At 39.3% G+C, this 18,091-nt stretch overlaps 2 protein-coding genes across 2 annotated transcripts in view; one reads left to right on the top strand and one right to left on the bottom strand.

Annotated features, from left to right (window-relative positions):
- gabrb2b (gamma-aminobutyric acid type A receptor subunit beta2b) overlaps nt 1-3,852 on the bottom strand; it is a 52,136-nt gene extending 48,284 nt beyond the window's left edge. The window contains exons 1-3 of the mRNA XM_086176727.1: nt 3,554-3,852; nt 3,308-3,405; nt 2,604-2,671 (exon numbers count right to left, since the gene is read on the bottom strand). Coding sequence (XP_086032853.1) covers nt 2,604-2,671; nt 3,308-3,405; nt 3,554-3,630 — 243 coding nt within the window. The 5' untranslated portion in view covers nt 3,631-3,852. The remainder of the gene's footprint in view (nt 1-2,603; nt 2,672-3,307; nt 3,406-3,553) is intronic.
- Nucleotides 3,853-4,559: 707 nt separating this feature from the next.
- Nucleotides 4,560-18,091, top strand: part of gabra6b (gamma-aminobutyric acid type A receptor subunit alpha6b) — a 39,193-nt gene continuing 25,661 nt past the window's right edge. The window contains exon 1 of the mRNA XM_086177388.1: nt 4,560-4,690. Coding sequence (XP_086033514.1) covers nt 4,578-4,690 — 113 coding nt within the window. The 5' untranslated portion in view covers nt 4,560-4,577. The remainder of the gene's footprint in view (nt 4,691-18,091) is intronic.

The raw sequence follows: 18,091 nt of genomic DNA, 5'->3' as shown, positions 1-18,091 counted from the left end.
CATGGTGTATATATTATATATATGTGTCAAGTATCCGATGTAATCCTCATGACACCATTTTCACCAAAAATGTTTGAATCAAAATCCCATCAAAATGGTATTCTGCTTAACTGTTCAGGTAAAACAGTTGAATAGGGAATCCGCAGCAGAGCTCAGCAGCGACTAAATACAAAACAGCAGGAAAATATGAGTACTTCTTTTGTATTTTATGAAGTGTAGAAGCCAAGATACTAACGATCCCCCCACAGATGAGCATACTTTGAATTCTTTCTTTGACCACTGCATCACTCAACCCATGCCAGGCCATCTGCTTTGGGTTGAATATCAAACATGACATTGGTATTCAGAGTGTATGTCACTCCCTGCATGTTCACCTCTGAGTCATGTACAATGAGCCCTTTGCTGCACTAGGTACATGACCTTCCCTCCAACACCAACGCTGCTGCTGGCTCTCCACATGTTAAATCGCTAATGTCACAGTGCTCTCTCCTATGCTGCCTCTGTCTATCTCTCTCTGTCTCTTTATGCCACATTCACGGAGGTGATAAATTTGACCCCAGGGCCTGACACATTCAGATCCTTTCCCCTTTTACCCTCAAAGGCCAGGGACATTTGCTCTAACACCTAGGAACTGGTGACCTTTCGTGGGTATGTAATGGACACTGGCCACAGCCTCCTCGTTTCCCGCCTGGCTTGAGGCCTGAGTGGCACATTATATAGTTTTCCTCATGTTGCACTACTCTGTCAGTCAGTCAATCAACGACAAATCTCTGTAGATGCCAGTTTTATTATTAATTTAAAGAAAAGTGTGCGGGTAAGGGAAATGGCCTTGCGACATGATTGACTACTCGAAATCTGGGTGAATACTGGAGAGAACTCCACGTCCCCTTTACAATCTTTCCCGGAGACTTGCATACTACTCATAATGACTCATTATGAGTCGGCTGGTGCCCGAAGTTTTCTCAGAATGAATTTCCCTGACTGGTAAGTGTGCTAAAACAGATTTAAAGTGACCCCTTTTGTGGTTTCCACAGTAAATGGTCCCAATGGTACAATCAAATCCAAAAACAATTTTATCCCGCTTTCACTTGCTCATGTCTTTCCTTTTACTATGATCACCGGTGAGGGAAAAGGGGCATTACCGCATGTGGAAGCATCGCAGTTTCACTCTGCAATAACAGCTAATGAAACACTTTGATATCCCTCTGTGACATATCTCCGTTTTCACTCATATGGAAACAGCTCCAGAAAATGTTGTTTCATTCATAGCGAAGAGCAGAAAATGTCATGTATGGCCCGTTTTTTTATTGGACTGGTTTTACTAAGGTGATAGTGACCTTCCTTTTATTTTGAGGGAGGATCACAATGTGGGGAGAAAAAAACATGTCAAAATAACTCAGTTTGATTCCTGGTAAAAACACAATGGTTCTCACTGAGGATTTCAGTGGACAAAACTGACAACAATTCAAGACAAGTTTCTACTTTTGCACACACTTGTTAGGAAGCTGCCAAGCAACAGAGATATGTCCCTTTCAGTACTCCAGGCAATTTTTACATGTGCATATGTGTGCATCTATGTGTCTTTGTATGTCCTTTTGTGCACTGTTCTCTGTCACATCTAAAAGAACGGGGCATCATCTGTTTTCTCAACCCATTGCCGCTCATCAGCATAGGCTGCGAGTAAAAAGATAACAACATGGACAACAGCCTTTGGGTACTGCTGCCCAAAATATCCTGAATGACATCACAACATGACTCATGCCTCAGCTAACACAAAAACAACTTAACAGCAGGGCACTTTGGAAAATGTTTGCAACTTCAACAATGAGCCGGGTCACAATAAACAGATAAAAACACTTGACAAAAATAAGAGCATCACCAGTCCAAATTATAAACATGTTGCAACAAATATATAAGATATATACATGTGTATGTTCTTTGGCTCACTTTAACTTCCAACATGTCATGAGTGACCTTCTGTGATGACGGAATGAAGCCTTGCAGTTGCAGTTCAAATATCTCATCGCTAGGAGGTGCGCTTGTATGCAGCAAAAAAAAAAAAAAAAAAAAAAACAACTCCCAACTGTCTACATCTCTTAAGTTCTTTCACTTGAGTCTGAATTCTGGAAAAGCACCAGTGCCAATTACTTGAAAACTATATTAATAACAAATTTTCATCAATTAATTTGATGATTGGGTTCACTCACCCCCCCCCCCCCCCCCCCCTGATCATTATTGCATTGATTAACCTCTGGTTTATTATGGCGAGTGGGTGACGCTCTTTAGTATCTGACCCAATAATTCACCAGGATGGAAATAAAAACAAACAGTCCATAAACCGTCACGCTATTCAAACTCCCGAAGGAGTGGGGAGACGTTTAAATTCGAGCATCAAACAAAACGATCGCTGCTTTTGAGCTCTCAGATCCACATGTCGATGTGAGTGATCGGAATAAAACAACACACACATTTTAAGCGAGGGCTTCCCCGGCGGTTTGGGCGGCGGGAGGGTGCGGGATGTGGGGGGTGGGTTCATGCTTCGGGATCATTAGTTCAGAATGGTCACCCATAGTGGAAAGAAGATGTGATAATGGCCTACTTACCATATTGACTTCGGACACCATATCTATGCTGGCTATGTCTATATTCATTCCCACTCCCACCGGTGGACCTGCAGATCAGATTCGCAGCCTTTATTATGAAATGTAACTTGGTTCTGCTTTAAATATATTGTGATAAAATGAAACGTGGAAAAAAAAGAGGCAGATCAATGCTTCTGGATCTAGCTGTTGTCAGCCGGACAATAGTTTGCATTTTAGATTTTAGGCAGGATTAGATGCGTTTATCTGCAGTGGCGTTACTGGTAATTCCCCTAAAAGTTGGGGGTATTAATTCTTAACTTTTCGCCACACTAGTGGTGATATTGGTTAACAGGACATGGGCAAAAAATATATACTTGTTGTGACAGCCATTAGAAGTTAAATGACATGTGTTTGCGTGGGTTCTTGGGTTTTCATCCAAACGAATTAAGTGATGCATTCCATCATCCTGTCGTTCATCCCCGGACCACGACATCCGTGTGATCGTGTGTTTTCACACGTTGCCTCGAATGTCACGTAAAATCCGACATCCTAGTTGAACTGCAGTAACTAAAGACATTGTACTGTCTCCAAAAAAAAAAAAAAAAAAAAAAAAACAAAACAACACATCAATGGATGAGGTGTCGTGGATATAAACGCCACACTATTATGCAGGCTGACAAGGCGCAGACTCGAACAGATAATGACGACAGATAAGTTCATTTTACCTCCGAAATCTGGCCTCAATCGTATATCGTAACCTTTCAAGAGTCTATCCACCGTTTCTTTAACCAAAGACATATTGCTGGGGTCACTGACACCGGCGCTGTGGGAGGGAAAGAAAAATAATAACGAAGAAAAGAGCACAGCTGGTAAATAAGGAACCATCCTTCGACTCCAAAGTATTGTCCACGCTGTGTTTAACACTGAAAAATACATATACGAGTGGAGCATCTTCCGAAGCTTTTACTTACCTTTGGGCGCACACCACAACGAGGGGGAGCATCCAGACGCACAAACACTTCATTTTCCCCACTCTCAAGACCGCCATCCCGGCGCCGTGCGTCTTCTTTTTAATATTATTATTATTTTTCAGTGAAGATAGACGAGACACAACTTATTCTTGCCTGTGCGGTAATTCCAATGTCGGACGCATGCGTATTCCCCACCACAACATGAAGAGCCGCCGCCGCCGCCGCCGCCGCCGATGCTGCTGCTGCTGCTGGCGGTGATACTTGCAGAGGTAGTAGTACTCAACCACGGATGAAATTCAAAGGAGAATCAATAGTACAAGTTAGTGTGCGTGTGTGTGTGTTGGGGGGGTGGGGGGGTCGTGTGTGTGTGTGTATGTGTTGGGGTGGATGTGGGGGGTGGTTCCGGTGTGAATATTTGAGATGCGCTTAACTATGACAGGCGTGTCGATTGTCGAAATACGATCTTTTTTTTTTTCCAATTATTATTATTATTATTCCTTTTTTTTCCTACCGCCGTTTTTGCCCTTATGACATTCATCAATTCATATTACTTCCAAATCCACACATTTCCCCGCCACTACCACGACAAGAGGCTTTCAATCGCGTGGAAGTGCTCAGGTGCTCTGGCAGGGCAGAAATACCGGACGACAAATGGATCTATGTGTGTGTGTGTGTGTGTGTGTGGGTGGGTTGGGGCGGGGGGGGGGGGGGGGGTGGTGGTGGTCATGTTATCTCGAAGTTCCGAGTCGGAACTGAAATGTTTATTTTTTTTATTTCCCCAAACATCCAGACGCACAGACCGAACGCGGACTCTGTCCACGGTGCTGAATTGAGACTTCGGTCCCACCGCCTCCCTTCCTGTTCGCTGCAATAAAAAAAAAAGAGAGAAGCGAGGGGGCTGGGGGTTTCCTTGCTATAAACACAGTAAAACCCTGCGCCAACAGTCGCAAACACATCGATCGCCACGCTTCCCCGGGCCTATAAGGAGGAATGTATTAAACGCGGCTTAACGCTCCGAGGCGTAATGTCAGTACGCAGCCTGAGGGGGTCCAAGATACGGAGAGGAGCTGGATGCGCCGAAGCCTGCGCTCAAAGCGCGTCTCCAGCGTCCACGCGTGCTTGTGGTTCCACGCACTGGTGAGCAGGACGTGGACCCGCTTCGTAAACTCGGACACGAGTCGTTATGGATATGGTGGGATCAGGGGGCTGATGACAGAGCAGTTATCCCAGTGTAGGAGTTAATCCTACCGTAGAGAGGAAGGAAGCAGAAATGATCACGTTTACGCGGGGGGGATGAAGGAAGGGGACGCTAAAATTTATAGTTCTGTTAAATCACGATCCATCCAGTGGTGTTGAGATTTTATTGAATCATCTTGCTGCCAGAACTCGCTTTTTATTATTGAACGCCAACTGTTTAATTAAAGCAAAAAAAAAAAAAAAAGAAACTAAATAAATAAATAAATCATTTAAAAATGTTTGCCCAGACAACCTGATGGAGGCACTGTGATTAAATTCTGAGTAAAAAAAAAATTAATCATTCTATGTTTAAACCAGATTTAAATTGGCTTTATATTCAATCCGATTGCTCAAATGGGTTTAGTGGGTTGATAGAATATGAAATGATTAATCTTATAGGTTTGTATATGGATTCTAATTTAGTGAAGATGCTTTTGTACTTGCCAAATAACAACGAACATAATTTAGCTTCAAGGGATAAATTGATGAAGACAGTGTTATGGAGATATTTTTTTATAACCGTATTGACAAAGTTTGATTAATGCACTTTTATTGAGCAGCATGAATAGTCAAACCATGCATTGTATGAAGACATAAAGTGATATCCGCTCCAGTGAACAGCAAAAAGCTGTTGTCCACAATCACACAATAGGATCAGTATTATGAGTATATCTGCAAATAAGTCTTTTCCTGATGAGTCTGCAAGCTACTCTGTTTCACTTTAGTAAAGCAACCTATAACATTACAGCTGAGATATCTAAATAATACATTTTACTTTTAAGTCTATAATCAAAAGTCATGGGTTATCACTATAATCACTATGACCTTTCTGAATATACGTAAAAATTCACTTTAATGTTCATCAGATACAAGGCGTTGTAAGTAGAAAAATGTACATTTTATGCTATTCCGTTAAAGTTAGCGATGTACTCATCCCTTTTAAACTGATTTGGATCCAAGCAACTATTTTGACCAATAATGGCCTGATTAAGTGCAGTTGTTTCAATTTCCAAAAGGGGTTCTCTGTCCACATCCAATCTCCATTAATTTGTGTCTGCATTCTTCTACTGAGAGAAATATAATGACCTTTTTTCTATTTTTTCCTGAGCCCCTCAGTAAATCACCATGTATTCCTGCCAGTTTATCGTGCTGTAATGAAAAAGAATGAATATGAAAGGTAGTCTGCAATGTCTATGTATTTATCATATTATTCTATTTTTTAAGGGACTTGTATCAGTCAAGTAAAATTGGCTTTGTTTGATATTGACCAAGTTATTGAAAGTGTATGTCTGGTGAAGGAGTGTATCATCTGTTTCCTGTTTGTGTGTATGTTCCTCTGTGTACCTTAGTTCTGCACCTAAATAAGCTTCAAGTTATCTGCCACAACATGGAGAAAAATCAAATGTCTCCAATGCTATGGTGAATATTTAGCATATTATTTTACATTCGTTAGTAGTTTTATAGCACAAACACATACAAGTACATATGTATGTGTGTGTGTGTGTGTGTGTGTGTGTGTGTGTGTGTGTGTGTGTGTGTGTGTGTGTGTGTTTATGTGCACATGTGCTAGATAGATAGATAGATAGATAGATAGATAGATAGATAGATAGATAGATAGATAGATACATACATACATACATACATACATACATACATACATACATACATACATACATACATACATATGGTGATCTCATCTTGCGTGTTAACTCCAACAAAAAAAAAAAAAACCTGATCCAACAGAGCACTAACATCAAAGTTTATGCTACACTCAGGTTCCTTAAGAAGCTTATGTTAATGATTTTTTCATCAAATGTGCCTGCAAATGCATGTAATATGTATTTGTTGAATTAGGTGTACCTAAATGATGTGCCTACAGCTCTATCTGCAATGCTTTATCTCTAATGGCAGATTTTTGAATAATTCTCTAATTGTATTCTGTATTCAGAAGTTACAATAAATAAACGAACAAACAAAAAAAAAACTTGCAGACCAACAAAAGATAGATAGAGACCAACCAAACTGGACAGTATAGTTTCATACCTTTAGATTCCCTAGCAGGGAAGATAACCAGGAACAAGTGTGGATTACCATCAAGTAAATCTCCAAGGCTTGTGGTCTTTCCATGGAGTTCGCACCTGGTCTGCTTTCAGGGGTAACATCCCCCATGGAGAGACTCTCTGATATCCCGCCAGCCCTGTATAAATGGGGTGGCAATATGCCAAAGCACGAGGTCCAATTCCACCATTGAATTATTTCCTGTACTTCAAGTCATGACTGAACCTTCAAAATGGCCATTAGCACTGTGGACAGATTGTTTATATTTATCGTATGAATGATGTGACATATTTTATTGACATTAATTCTAAAGGTGTATTTGCATCCAGTCAGATCATTAACACCCCCCCCCCCCCTAAAAAAAGCAACTCAGCGCTAACACTTCCCACAAAAATTCATAATAACAATATTTGAGCATCATTTTTGCAGTTAAGGAATTGACACTTGTGTTGTTAAATAGTGTTTGTTTTCTCCTAACAGGTGGTTCCTTCTTGTGTGAATGACATACAACTAATAACAAAATGACAAAGCAGTTTATTTTGGGGGGATGTCACACCATGTGACTCGTTTTAAATTTTCTCAACTTGGGACACGAGACTTTAGGCAATGCCTTTTAGGGTCATTATGCATTGATTTTCAAAACAAGAACTTGATAACCGTTCTGATCTCTTTGTTTGTGTTTATCTTGTATTTGACAATGTGTTGTAGATGTAGTTCGGTGACATGTGGTTGCCATAAAACTTGTAATTTTTCATTGATATCCACCATAAAAGAACTGTCAACTTCTTATATATTTGTTTCTCTCACGCAGTCAAAACTCACATGCTATTGATGAACCACAACAAAAATATTTTCTTTTATCTAATGCAATGTGATTTGACGTGAGAATGTATTTATTTATTTTTTTATTGTGTTCATTGATGATAATCTCACACTTTCTAATCAAGAATTTTTCAATCCATAACACTCTCTTCCAGCTACCTAGATTGCATCCCCTCATTATTGTTCAACTCATCAGACAGCAAATAAATGTATGAGTTAGGCTTCAACTACATGCTTTTCAAGCAAGCCCTAGTCACATGGTTTGTAGTTGACCAAGATCTCCATCTGTCCCTGGCACATGTCTGGTTGGTGACTTTGACCTCTGAAGTATAAACAAGCAAGGAAAACTGAATCCATCACAAGCCTTTATGCCTCATTACTTTACCTCCACCAGTGGTGGCGCCACCTGCTACTTTTTTCAAGGTTACCGCATCCTTTCCTGCTAGTGTCCAAAAAAAGGAGTTTGTTGGCCTATCCTTGCTCAACTTTTGACCTTTCTTAATCTCTCTGTCACACCTTCGCGGCTGACAGACATTGGTCTTCATTCCAGGTCTGTGGACAGAATGTAGCGTGGGTGTCAGCTTTAGCCACAGTTGGAAAGAGGGGGAACATGGAGGGGGTGATGGAAGTGTTTGATGGCCTCTGCCAAAATCTCTTGATTTAGATGGTAGCACAGGATGATAACGCAGTGGTTTGGCATCAGGTGTTACCTACCTGCCTTCCTGCCAGCAGTCAGTCAGTAAACACAAACTCAAAAGCACTGAAGGATACCTTCAAATCTGTCCCATATATATATATATATGTGTGTATCTATACTGCAAATTGGTGAAATTCATCATGACCAGACATTAACATGACTGGTCAGTTTTAAAGGGACTGGTTCAGTTAGGCAACAAAGCCTCATGGAGTAAGCAAGGTACCTCTTCAATATGGCATTCTTTATTTTCTCAATACTGCAGGTTGTAACCATAGAGACAGTAAAATAAATCTCTAATTATGTATCCTCTGAACAGTGAATTTCACAACAATTTTGCATCAGATTCACAATGCTGTGCATTTTACATAGCACAAAACCTGTATGGCTTATTTGTGTATGCAGACAGCTACCTACCTGTTCAGTATGTGTGTGTGTGTGTGTGTGTGTGTGTGTGTGTGTGTGTGTGTGTGTGTGTGTGTGTGTGTGTGTGTGTGTGTGTGTGTGTGACAATTTTGAAAATAAAGTGTTGGGCCCCACATTTCTACTGCTCCATGCAATTATCCCTTCAAGTGTTCTCTCAGCCAGCTGTTATTTTGACATATTCAAAAGAAACAATTTCATCTGTAAACACTGCATATCACTGTGTGGTATGAAGTTATGATTTAAAATGAACGGGTGGTGAGTTAAATCTTTGATCTTAGCAAAGTGATAATAGGATTTTATTTAAGTATGTTTGTATCTGTTCTTGATAAGAGATGATTTATGGATGTAGTGAAAGACCACATGAAGTTAGTTGGTGTGAGAAAAGGCGATACACAGAATAGGTTTAGATGTAAGAGGCTGATTTGCTTTGGTGACCCCTGAAGGGAAAAGCAAAAAAGGAAAATGTATGAAGAAAAAAAAAAGGGAACAGTCTCAATTACAATTTTAAAAACTTCATTTTGTATTCAAAATTGTATTGTATTGTACTGCCATCTTTCTACTTATTTATTAATTTGCTTTTTTTTGTTTGTTTATTTATTTTACATTTTATGTGCATATATTTTACATTTTACATTTTTTAGAGTTCTTAATTTTTTATTTTTTTAATTCTTTAATTTTTCTTTGTCTCTGCATATAAACAGCAGAGACATGAAATTACATAATTTTTGTATGCTGCAAAAATTAAGAGAAGGTATTCATCATTTCCAAGATTTTCATTTTCAACAAATTGGCAGATTAGGCAAAATGTCAACAAATTAAAATTGACTATTTTATGAATACCATCCTAGTGATTAAAACAAAAACAGAGAACGGTTTAATCTATATATATATTTAGACAGTACTGCATGGCACTGTATAATATTTCAGTTTACAACCTACTGTTGATGGAAGCCTCGTGAAAATATATATATTTTTTGGTTATCTATTCGTTTTCCAGCCATTCATCTCAGCCAAGGGCCTCCTTTCCACTAATATTAGGTGCTTCTAACAGGTTATTCTCCCACCAGTTCCTAATCTGGTTTTAATAACTAATATATTTGTGAATGAGCGATTGTGTAGTTTGATAATGTAAAACTAATGTTTGCCTTCAAGACTCAGCACGGTGGCAGTGAAACAACAACTACACGCACCTTCATGCATGTAGTTGAGATATGTGATATGATATGAAAGTGATGTGATATGAAAGAGCGGTCTTTTAAATTATCTATTTATTATTATTTGTTTTTTTTTATTATTTTCACAGCGACAACGCCACATTTAATATACAAAAAAAATGAAACTTCATATGTCAGTGGATTTAATATCCCACTTCTCACATTCGGTCACAACAATTGGTTGCTACCTGAAAGATTTTGATCGTTTTAGAATACATCACTTACCTACATTTCAATTTTTGCAAGAATTTGGTTGAGTGACATATGTGGCCCTGTGATGCGGGTAAAGCTGACATGCAAGACTGTGATGGACTAAAGCTAGGAGGTATGGACTGGTACAGCAGAGACATACATCCCACATAGAGCAATGCTGCTCTTGAGTTGCAAAGAGGTGAAATAAGAAAATACAAAGGAAACTGAATACATAATGATCCCTTCACAAATGAAAATCACAGCAAACATTCTCTTATTGAAATCAAGATCAATGCTGAATAGATGGAACATTTTCATTTTATGAATCCAGATTGGTTATATCTTATCCAGAAGAAGCAAGAGGCCAATAAATCAAATAATGAGTACCAAACTATGTGAAATTCTTGGACATTGCTTGGTCAGATTTGCTTGCCTAAATAAAGCCTTGCCATAAACCGTCTTTTAAACCCTTGTATGGCTGTTTCTGAAACCTAAGTGTTTGGATTGTTCCCCCATTGTTAAAACATAAAAAGTATTCAGAACTTTTGTAAAATACCTCACAGATATTGAATCATGAATGCAGCATCTAAGTGTTTGTTCTTTTGTAATTCAATTTCTAGAAGAAATGAAGTAGATTAGGGTGGAATAAATTATGCTTGTTTGAAACAAAAATTAATGGAGTGAGATGTCACCTCTGTTGATGCTGATGTTTTGAACTTGACAACATGGGAGAATGTTGCTTATCATATCATGTCAAAGTAAAGAATGAACCTTCTTCTCTTGACCACACATTAAGTACCAAGTTTCAGCTTACTTTTTACTTTTCTGTAACTTGATGTGTGTAGCCAAAGTCTTCCTGTCCTTCAGGTGTCCACATTCATTGCAGTGCATTTGTTTTTACAAGGTGAAGTAGAGAATAATGGAGGCCCTTCAAGAATTTTCCTTGCTCACTCAATCAGTGACTCAATGTGGCGGGTCAAGGAAGGAAAGTCAGACGTATACATATGTAACGGTCATTCACTGATTTAAGATACTCTCTTGATTGACATGGTATCATCCATCAGTGCCTTCCTGTTTCATTTCTGCAGGAAGTGTTCCTCTGTTAGAAAAAGAACTTGGCATCAAAAAGGGTTGTACATTAACTATCACACAATGCCAGCTGGGAGTTCCTACTGATGTTGTAAGCACCAGCCAAGATGATCATGGTGAATACTGTCCAGTGGTGTGCAGAGAATAATTATCACTCAGAGATACCCACTTTTCAGTTTAAGCTTGATAAAGAATCAATCGAAGTCTTTGTTTCCCTTTTTTTTTCCTAAATCCTAAATATCCCATGATTATGTCTGTGGAGGTTCTCAGTTATCCAGGTTATGGTGAATTCTTGTTGTGGCAACTGGACTTGAATTTCTTTACTTGAGGACGTTTCATCCCTCAGCCATGAGGCTTCTTCAGTTCTTATGACCTGTGGGGAATTTCCGAATATAAGTGCCGGGGTTTTGAGTGGGTCTAAGTTATGATGTCTTGTTATGTAAATGGGAGAGTTGATCGGAACAAACTAGTACTAAGGGTGTTGTTATATAAATGAGGTGTTGTTCATTGGGGACAAAAGAGTAACTTTAGGGGATTATCTGGATTGGAATGTCAAAAGGTAAAGCTAGACAAATGAGTGAAACTCGTTGAATCACATGAACTGAGACTCATGTGGAAGTAACCGGGGGGAAAGGCTCTGGTGATGAATGTTTCCTGGTTGTTTTGAGGGTGCAGATCAACTGGATTGTTGTTATGGAAGTCTGCTGTAATAAATACAATCAAGGGGTTCATGTATGTATATATATATATTTTTTTTTTTATTTTCTGTTTTTATACACTTCCTCAAATGTTGCGAAATCCATTGTAAATAAGATAAGGTGGCAGTCGTTTTAGGTCAAAGGAAAATGTGGTTAATTACATTTGTATTTGCACATTGTTTGCAAAATCCATTCATTTCTCCATTTTTTTATTCATTCATTCATTCATACTCATATCCTCCTTATACAGCATACAAGGTCACAGTGGATCGAGTGCCAATCTATAAACTGAGATGCTCACCCATCAATCCCATGGACATACATACAGAGATACTACCATCATCCTGTCATCTATCTATTCATTTATGCAATAAATGCATTTATTTATTGTGCAATTTTAATTTATTGGATAAAATGTTGATCCAGGTTGATTACACCATTTCCCACATTAAAAAACAGTTAACTGGTATGGCCTGTCTACGATTACCCATGGGTATATTCAATTCTAGAAGTATCACATTGATTGGACTTCTCCCTATTTGCACATTTTTACAGAAATTTTTTGATTGCATTTCATTAGAAACTCACAGCTCATCTGTCTTGAGTGATTTCCATTTTCGATATTCCTGAATATGTAACTGATTCAGAGCCATGGCCAACTCTCTTGTTTTTTTTTGCCATATGCTCCTCTCATTACATGAAAAAGAAAAGATTTGATAGCAATAGTCTATGCGTTGCTACATAAGTGCAAAACACATATATTTCCACTGTGATGACTTTGCAAATTTGAGAAAATAAGCTGAAGTTGCTACACATCAGACTAATATCTATTCTGGAAAATCTCAGTTCCCTTTTTAAGCATTTCTCATTCATCTCTGAAACATTTCAAATGACACTTGTTAGCCATAAGTAAGGGTATTTTAGAATCGCTATGAAAGGTTCAGTAATTGCATGGTGATAGTTATCAAAAAGGCTAATTTCCAGCCCATGCAATTAGAATTTTTCTGCCATGCATAAAGTGACGGGAATTATGGAAAAAAAGGGAGTTCAGATAAAACCATAGTGCAAAGCCATTTTGTACCATTGTAATTGCAGTATCTAAACAAAGGATCATCACTACATTCAAAAACACTTCCATCAATATTGTCAAACAATATATTTTCAGTCATTTCACTTAAAATGCCTGTTATTAGTGTTTTGTTTTGCTTTGTATATTTATTTATATACTTTTTAGGCTGAGGATATATGAATGTGTTAAGCTTGTAGATTGGTAGAACCTCTACCATTAGAGAAATTATGAGGCTGAACTCACACCAGTGTGCTAACATCAAGCACTGATACCAAGTAGATTTCACATTTGAGATTGTGCTGTTAACGTTGGTCCCTGATATTGACCATCTTAGGGAGAGCACTGTTTCTTATTGTCCTAAGTCATGGGTGCCCACACTATTTTGGCTTTGGCTATTTTGGCGAGCTAATCTTATAATGAACAGTCAAAATTATCTACCAGCAACAAAAATTAAACACATATTATACACACACACACACACACACATACACACATATAAAAATATACACTAAGTGTACTTAATATTTAAAACACTAATTGTTTCCCTTGCATAACATGTACAACAGCATGAACATATATATGACACAATACAATTCTGTACATTTTTGGCCATTGCCTTACTCTGCTGACTTCTTGCACTGAATAGATTCAGTCAACTAACAGGTAGCCCAGCCTCAAACACACTTCCAAATGTCCTTCAGTCATGGTGGAACAGTATTCTGATCAAGATCTCAAGAGCGTGAATGCTATAGTGGGGGGATGGGTGATAGGCTAACAGCTATTTTAATGACATACTATCTACCCACACTACCTTTACTGTAGTGTATTCTGTGGCTCGCGGATGAGTTGTTTTTTTAAGTTGTGCGGTAGAGTTTATTTTGAAAGGCGGGGCTCGATCAACTAGTGGATCAGGATCAACGTGTTGGGCACCCCTGTCCTAAGGAAACATCATTCTGAGTAATTATTTAAATTATTATTTAAGTTATTATCATAAAATTCAGAGAAGGAAAGAACAGCAAGTTCTTTCTGGCCATGACATTTGTGACTTGCACCCTCAGGTGATGAACTACCCCAAATGCCCACATATCCCACATGTGAAGCAACAGCAATGCAGCGACAGCTGGGGCACAATGACAGAGATAGCAGTTTTTGAGTTGATAAAGAAAGAAAGGAGGCAAAGGAGGCAAAGAAGAACAGCATATTTGACGTGGAGGAGGTGGGAGACCAGTGGTTACTATTTACGACTGCTGAGGGGATACAAAAAAAGTCTTATTTAATGCGACCAGAGTTGAGCAGGACAAGTATAGTGTCTTGGTTCAACAGATGTTTGCCATTTTTTCTGATGACTTTTGTTTATCGAATCACACTGTTCAGCAGGCACCCACAAACAGTATGCCAGCCTCTTCCCTGGAGAGATAAGCAGTCACACTTTGGATACCAGCTTCTGGGCACTTATACAGTGGTGTGGCAGCTTGCTACAAAATGGGATTGACAACTATGTGTTCAGTTGTTTCTGAGGTGACAAAGGCAATCTGGCTGGATTTGAAGGATGCATTTGCGGCCTTAACATGACTGAGACAGATGGTTAACATTGCCAAGAACTTTTGGAGACTGTGGAACTTTTCTAAATAATGGAAAGCATGTTAAAAGTAAAGTCCTACCAAGTGTGGGAAGTGATATCTTTTTTGGTTATAAAGGTCAGTACTGTATTGTTTTAATGGCTGTGTCCAATGCACAGTAGAGGTTCACAATGGTTGATATTGGGGCCGATGGCAAAGACTGTGATGGTGGCACGTTTGAGTGGCATTCCTTTGGGTCTGTTCTCAAAAAATGGGCAACTTTGACTGCAAATGTGTTTGTGGGAGATGCTACATTTCCTCTGGATGTCAACCTCACCTGCACCCATATAGGTATGTTGCTACTGATGGCATGTAAAAGGTATGAAAATAATCAATTTATGCATATACATGTACATATATTACACATGTTATAGATGGATTGAAAATAATGCAGCCACAAGGCAGCATGGGCTAGTGTCTCCCTGAGCCAGTCCCAAGCCTGGATAAATGCAGAGGGTTGCGGCAGGAAGGGCATCCGGTGTAAAGCTTCTATCAAAACCAAACATGCAACTCAAACAAATAATCTCATACCAATCGGTCAAAGCCAGGTTTAACAACAATCGCCATTGGTACCGTTGACCTACAGGGTATCAGTTGAAATTGGGCTACTGGGGTAGATGGAGAGGAGGAAGGCATCTTCGGAAGCAGAGAGAGAAGAGGAAAGCGGGGAGTCTGGGACTGAGAGAAGGGACTTTGAATATTGGGACCATGAAAGGAAAAGGTAGAGAGTTGGTCGACATGATGCAGAGAAGGAAGGTGTGTCCAGGAGACCAGGTGGAAAGGTGGTAAGTCTAGAAGCTTAGGATCAGGCTTTAAGTTGTACTATCATGGTACTCACGTGAAGAGAAATGGAGTAGGAGCTATCTTGAAGGAGGAGTTTGTTAGGAATGTTCTAAAGGTGAAAAGAATGTCAGATAGACTTATGAGTCTGAAAAAGGAAATTAAAGGTGTGATACTCAATGTTATTAGTGGCTATGCCCTGCAGCTGGGGTGTGAGTCAGAGGAGAAGGAAAAGTTCAGGAATTAGTTAGATGAAGCAACGCAGGGTATCCCCAGAGATGAGAGAGTAGGAATAGGTGCAGACCTCAATGGGCATGTTGGTGCAGGCAATAGAGGGGCTGAAGATATGATGGACAGATTTGGTATACAGGACAGAACACAGAGTCACAGATGATGGTAGACTTTGCAAAAAGGATGGATATGGCTGTAGTGAACACTTTTTTTTAGAAAAGATAGGAACATAGGGGGTAACTTATAAGCGCAGAGGTAGGAGCACGCTGGACGACTACATCTTGTATAGATGAGGTAACCTGAAAGAGATCAGTGACTGTAAAGTGATTTGTAGGATGACTCTGGAGATCAAGAGGGCAAAGGCAGAACAGAGGACAAAGTGGCAGAAGCTGAAAAGGGAGGAGTGTTGTATGGGATTTGAGAAAGGCTCTGGGTGGTCAGGGAGACCTTCTAGATGACTGGACAACTACAGCTAATGTTATCAGGGAGACAGGTAGGGGAGTACTTGGTGTGTCGTCTAGAAGGAATGTAGGTAAGGAGACATGGTGGTGGAATGAGGAAGTGCGTGAGTATATACAGAGAAAGCAGTTTGCAAAGAAGTGGAACACTGAGGGGACTTAAGAGAACAGACAGGAGTACAGGGAGATACAGCCCCTGGCTGCCGATCGAACCACTCTCGGCTCTTCTCGGTCTTGGCTCCTCAGTGGTGGAATGAACTCCCGAAAAAGGTCAGACCAATGGGGCCGCTGCTCATCTTTCGCCGTGAGCTGAAAACAGCTCTTCACCAAACACTACCCCACTAATCGCACTAAGTCCCCAACCCCCTCCCAGAAAGAAAAAAAAAACAAACATGAAATTAATGTATGTATGTATATGGTTCTGATATGGCTATTTGGTTGAGTGGTCATTTCTGACTTCTGACTACTGGTACTTCGGATCTTCGGTGACTGAATTGCACTTTTTGTGAGTAGCTTGGGATAAAAACGTCTGCCACATGACTGTAATGTAATGTAGTCTAATGTATGGACTAGAAGCAGTTACAATGACCAAAAGACAAGAGGCATAGCTAGAGGTCGCAGAGATGAAGATGCTAAGGTTCTCTTTGGGAGTGACCAGAATGGATAGGATCAGGAATGAGTCTATCAGAGGAACAGCATATGTCAGATATTTTGGAGAGGTCAGAGAAGCCAGACTGAAATGGTTCGGTCATGTACAGAGGAGGGATAGAGAATATATTGGTAGACGGATGCTGGAATTGGAGCTGCCAGGCAGGAGGTCTCGAGGAAGACTAAAGAGAGGATTTACAGATGTAATGAGAGATGATACGAAGGTAGTTGGTGTGAGAGAGGAGGATACAGATAATAGGGTGTGATGAAGACGGTTGAGTCGCTGTGGCGATCCGTGAATGAAAAAGCCAAAAGGAGAAGAAAATAGATAGACAGATTAACATACACAGACATATCTAAGCTCATAAAATGTATCAGTGACTAAAGTCACGAAATGAATAGCTCTATGCACATTGTAATAGTACTGCTATCAGAGTTTCTTTGAAATACCTATAAATATATGTTTTCCTTGTTCATTTCAGTTGTGGTTTGATCTTCTTTTATAATTCTTTGTGATTCTTTGTGTTTCTTCAGGTTACCTGGCTGCAAAAAATCTAAAAGAATTATAGCTCGGGAGTGCACTCGTAAATACACAATATATCACTTAAGTGAATAATGCTACAGTTAGATTTAAGGCAGACATTTCTATATCCTTTACTGAAAGATCATGTACTAAATCGATACATTTTATATTTCAATTACATGTAGAACCCATCATTTTCTTGAATGTATTTGTATGTATTTTTTGTTTTTCTTTGCCCTTATTTACTCTTTTCATAGTGCAGTTGCTTGGCATCTATTCAGGAGAAAGTTCATTGGGAAACTTCATGCTGTAGTCAGGCGAGGGGTCAACTGAGGCAGTGAGTTTGTCTTCTCAAAATCAACATTTATTTTATCTTACTATGATATGCTTCCATCTCCATGGAAACTACAGTGCGTTTTTCCCAATATAGAATCCACTGACAGTGGTGCAGCACATCCTGTTGAAGAAAATGTGATTTTGTATTTGTTTTGCTATAGGGTGTTTCATGAAAATAAAAGGTTCAGGCTGAGCACCAAAGTTCTCAGAGCCCTAGGGTTATAATGTGGGTTGTAATCAATGAAGTTTCTAAAGTCAAATAGAGGCTGTATATAATGCCATAAACTGTTTGCCCATGCAAACGTATCAAATGTCCAGCAAGTCCAACCTGTTTCAACCACCTTATCCCTTTTCACTGTATCAATTTGTAACTCAATCCTTTTTCTACCATTTTTTTCTAGATCTTTAAATGAGAATTTTGGGAAGTGTTGTTTTGGATCATCTG

This window comes from Fistularia commersonii, chromosome 29 (assembly GCF_037954325.1).
Source record: "Fistularia commersonii isolate RoL2024-O1a breed Wild chromosome 29, RoL_Fcom_v1.0, whole genome shotgun sequence".
In the NCBI taxonomy this organism is placed as follows: Eukaryota; Metazoa; Chordata; class Actinopteri; order Syngnathiformes; family Fistulariidae; genus Fistularia; species Fistularia commersonii.
This window is presented reverse-complemented; position numbering and strand designations above follow the sequence as displayed.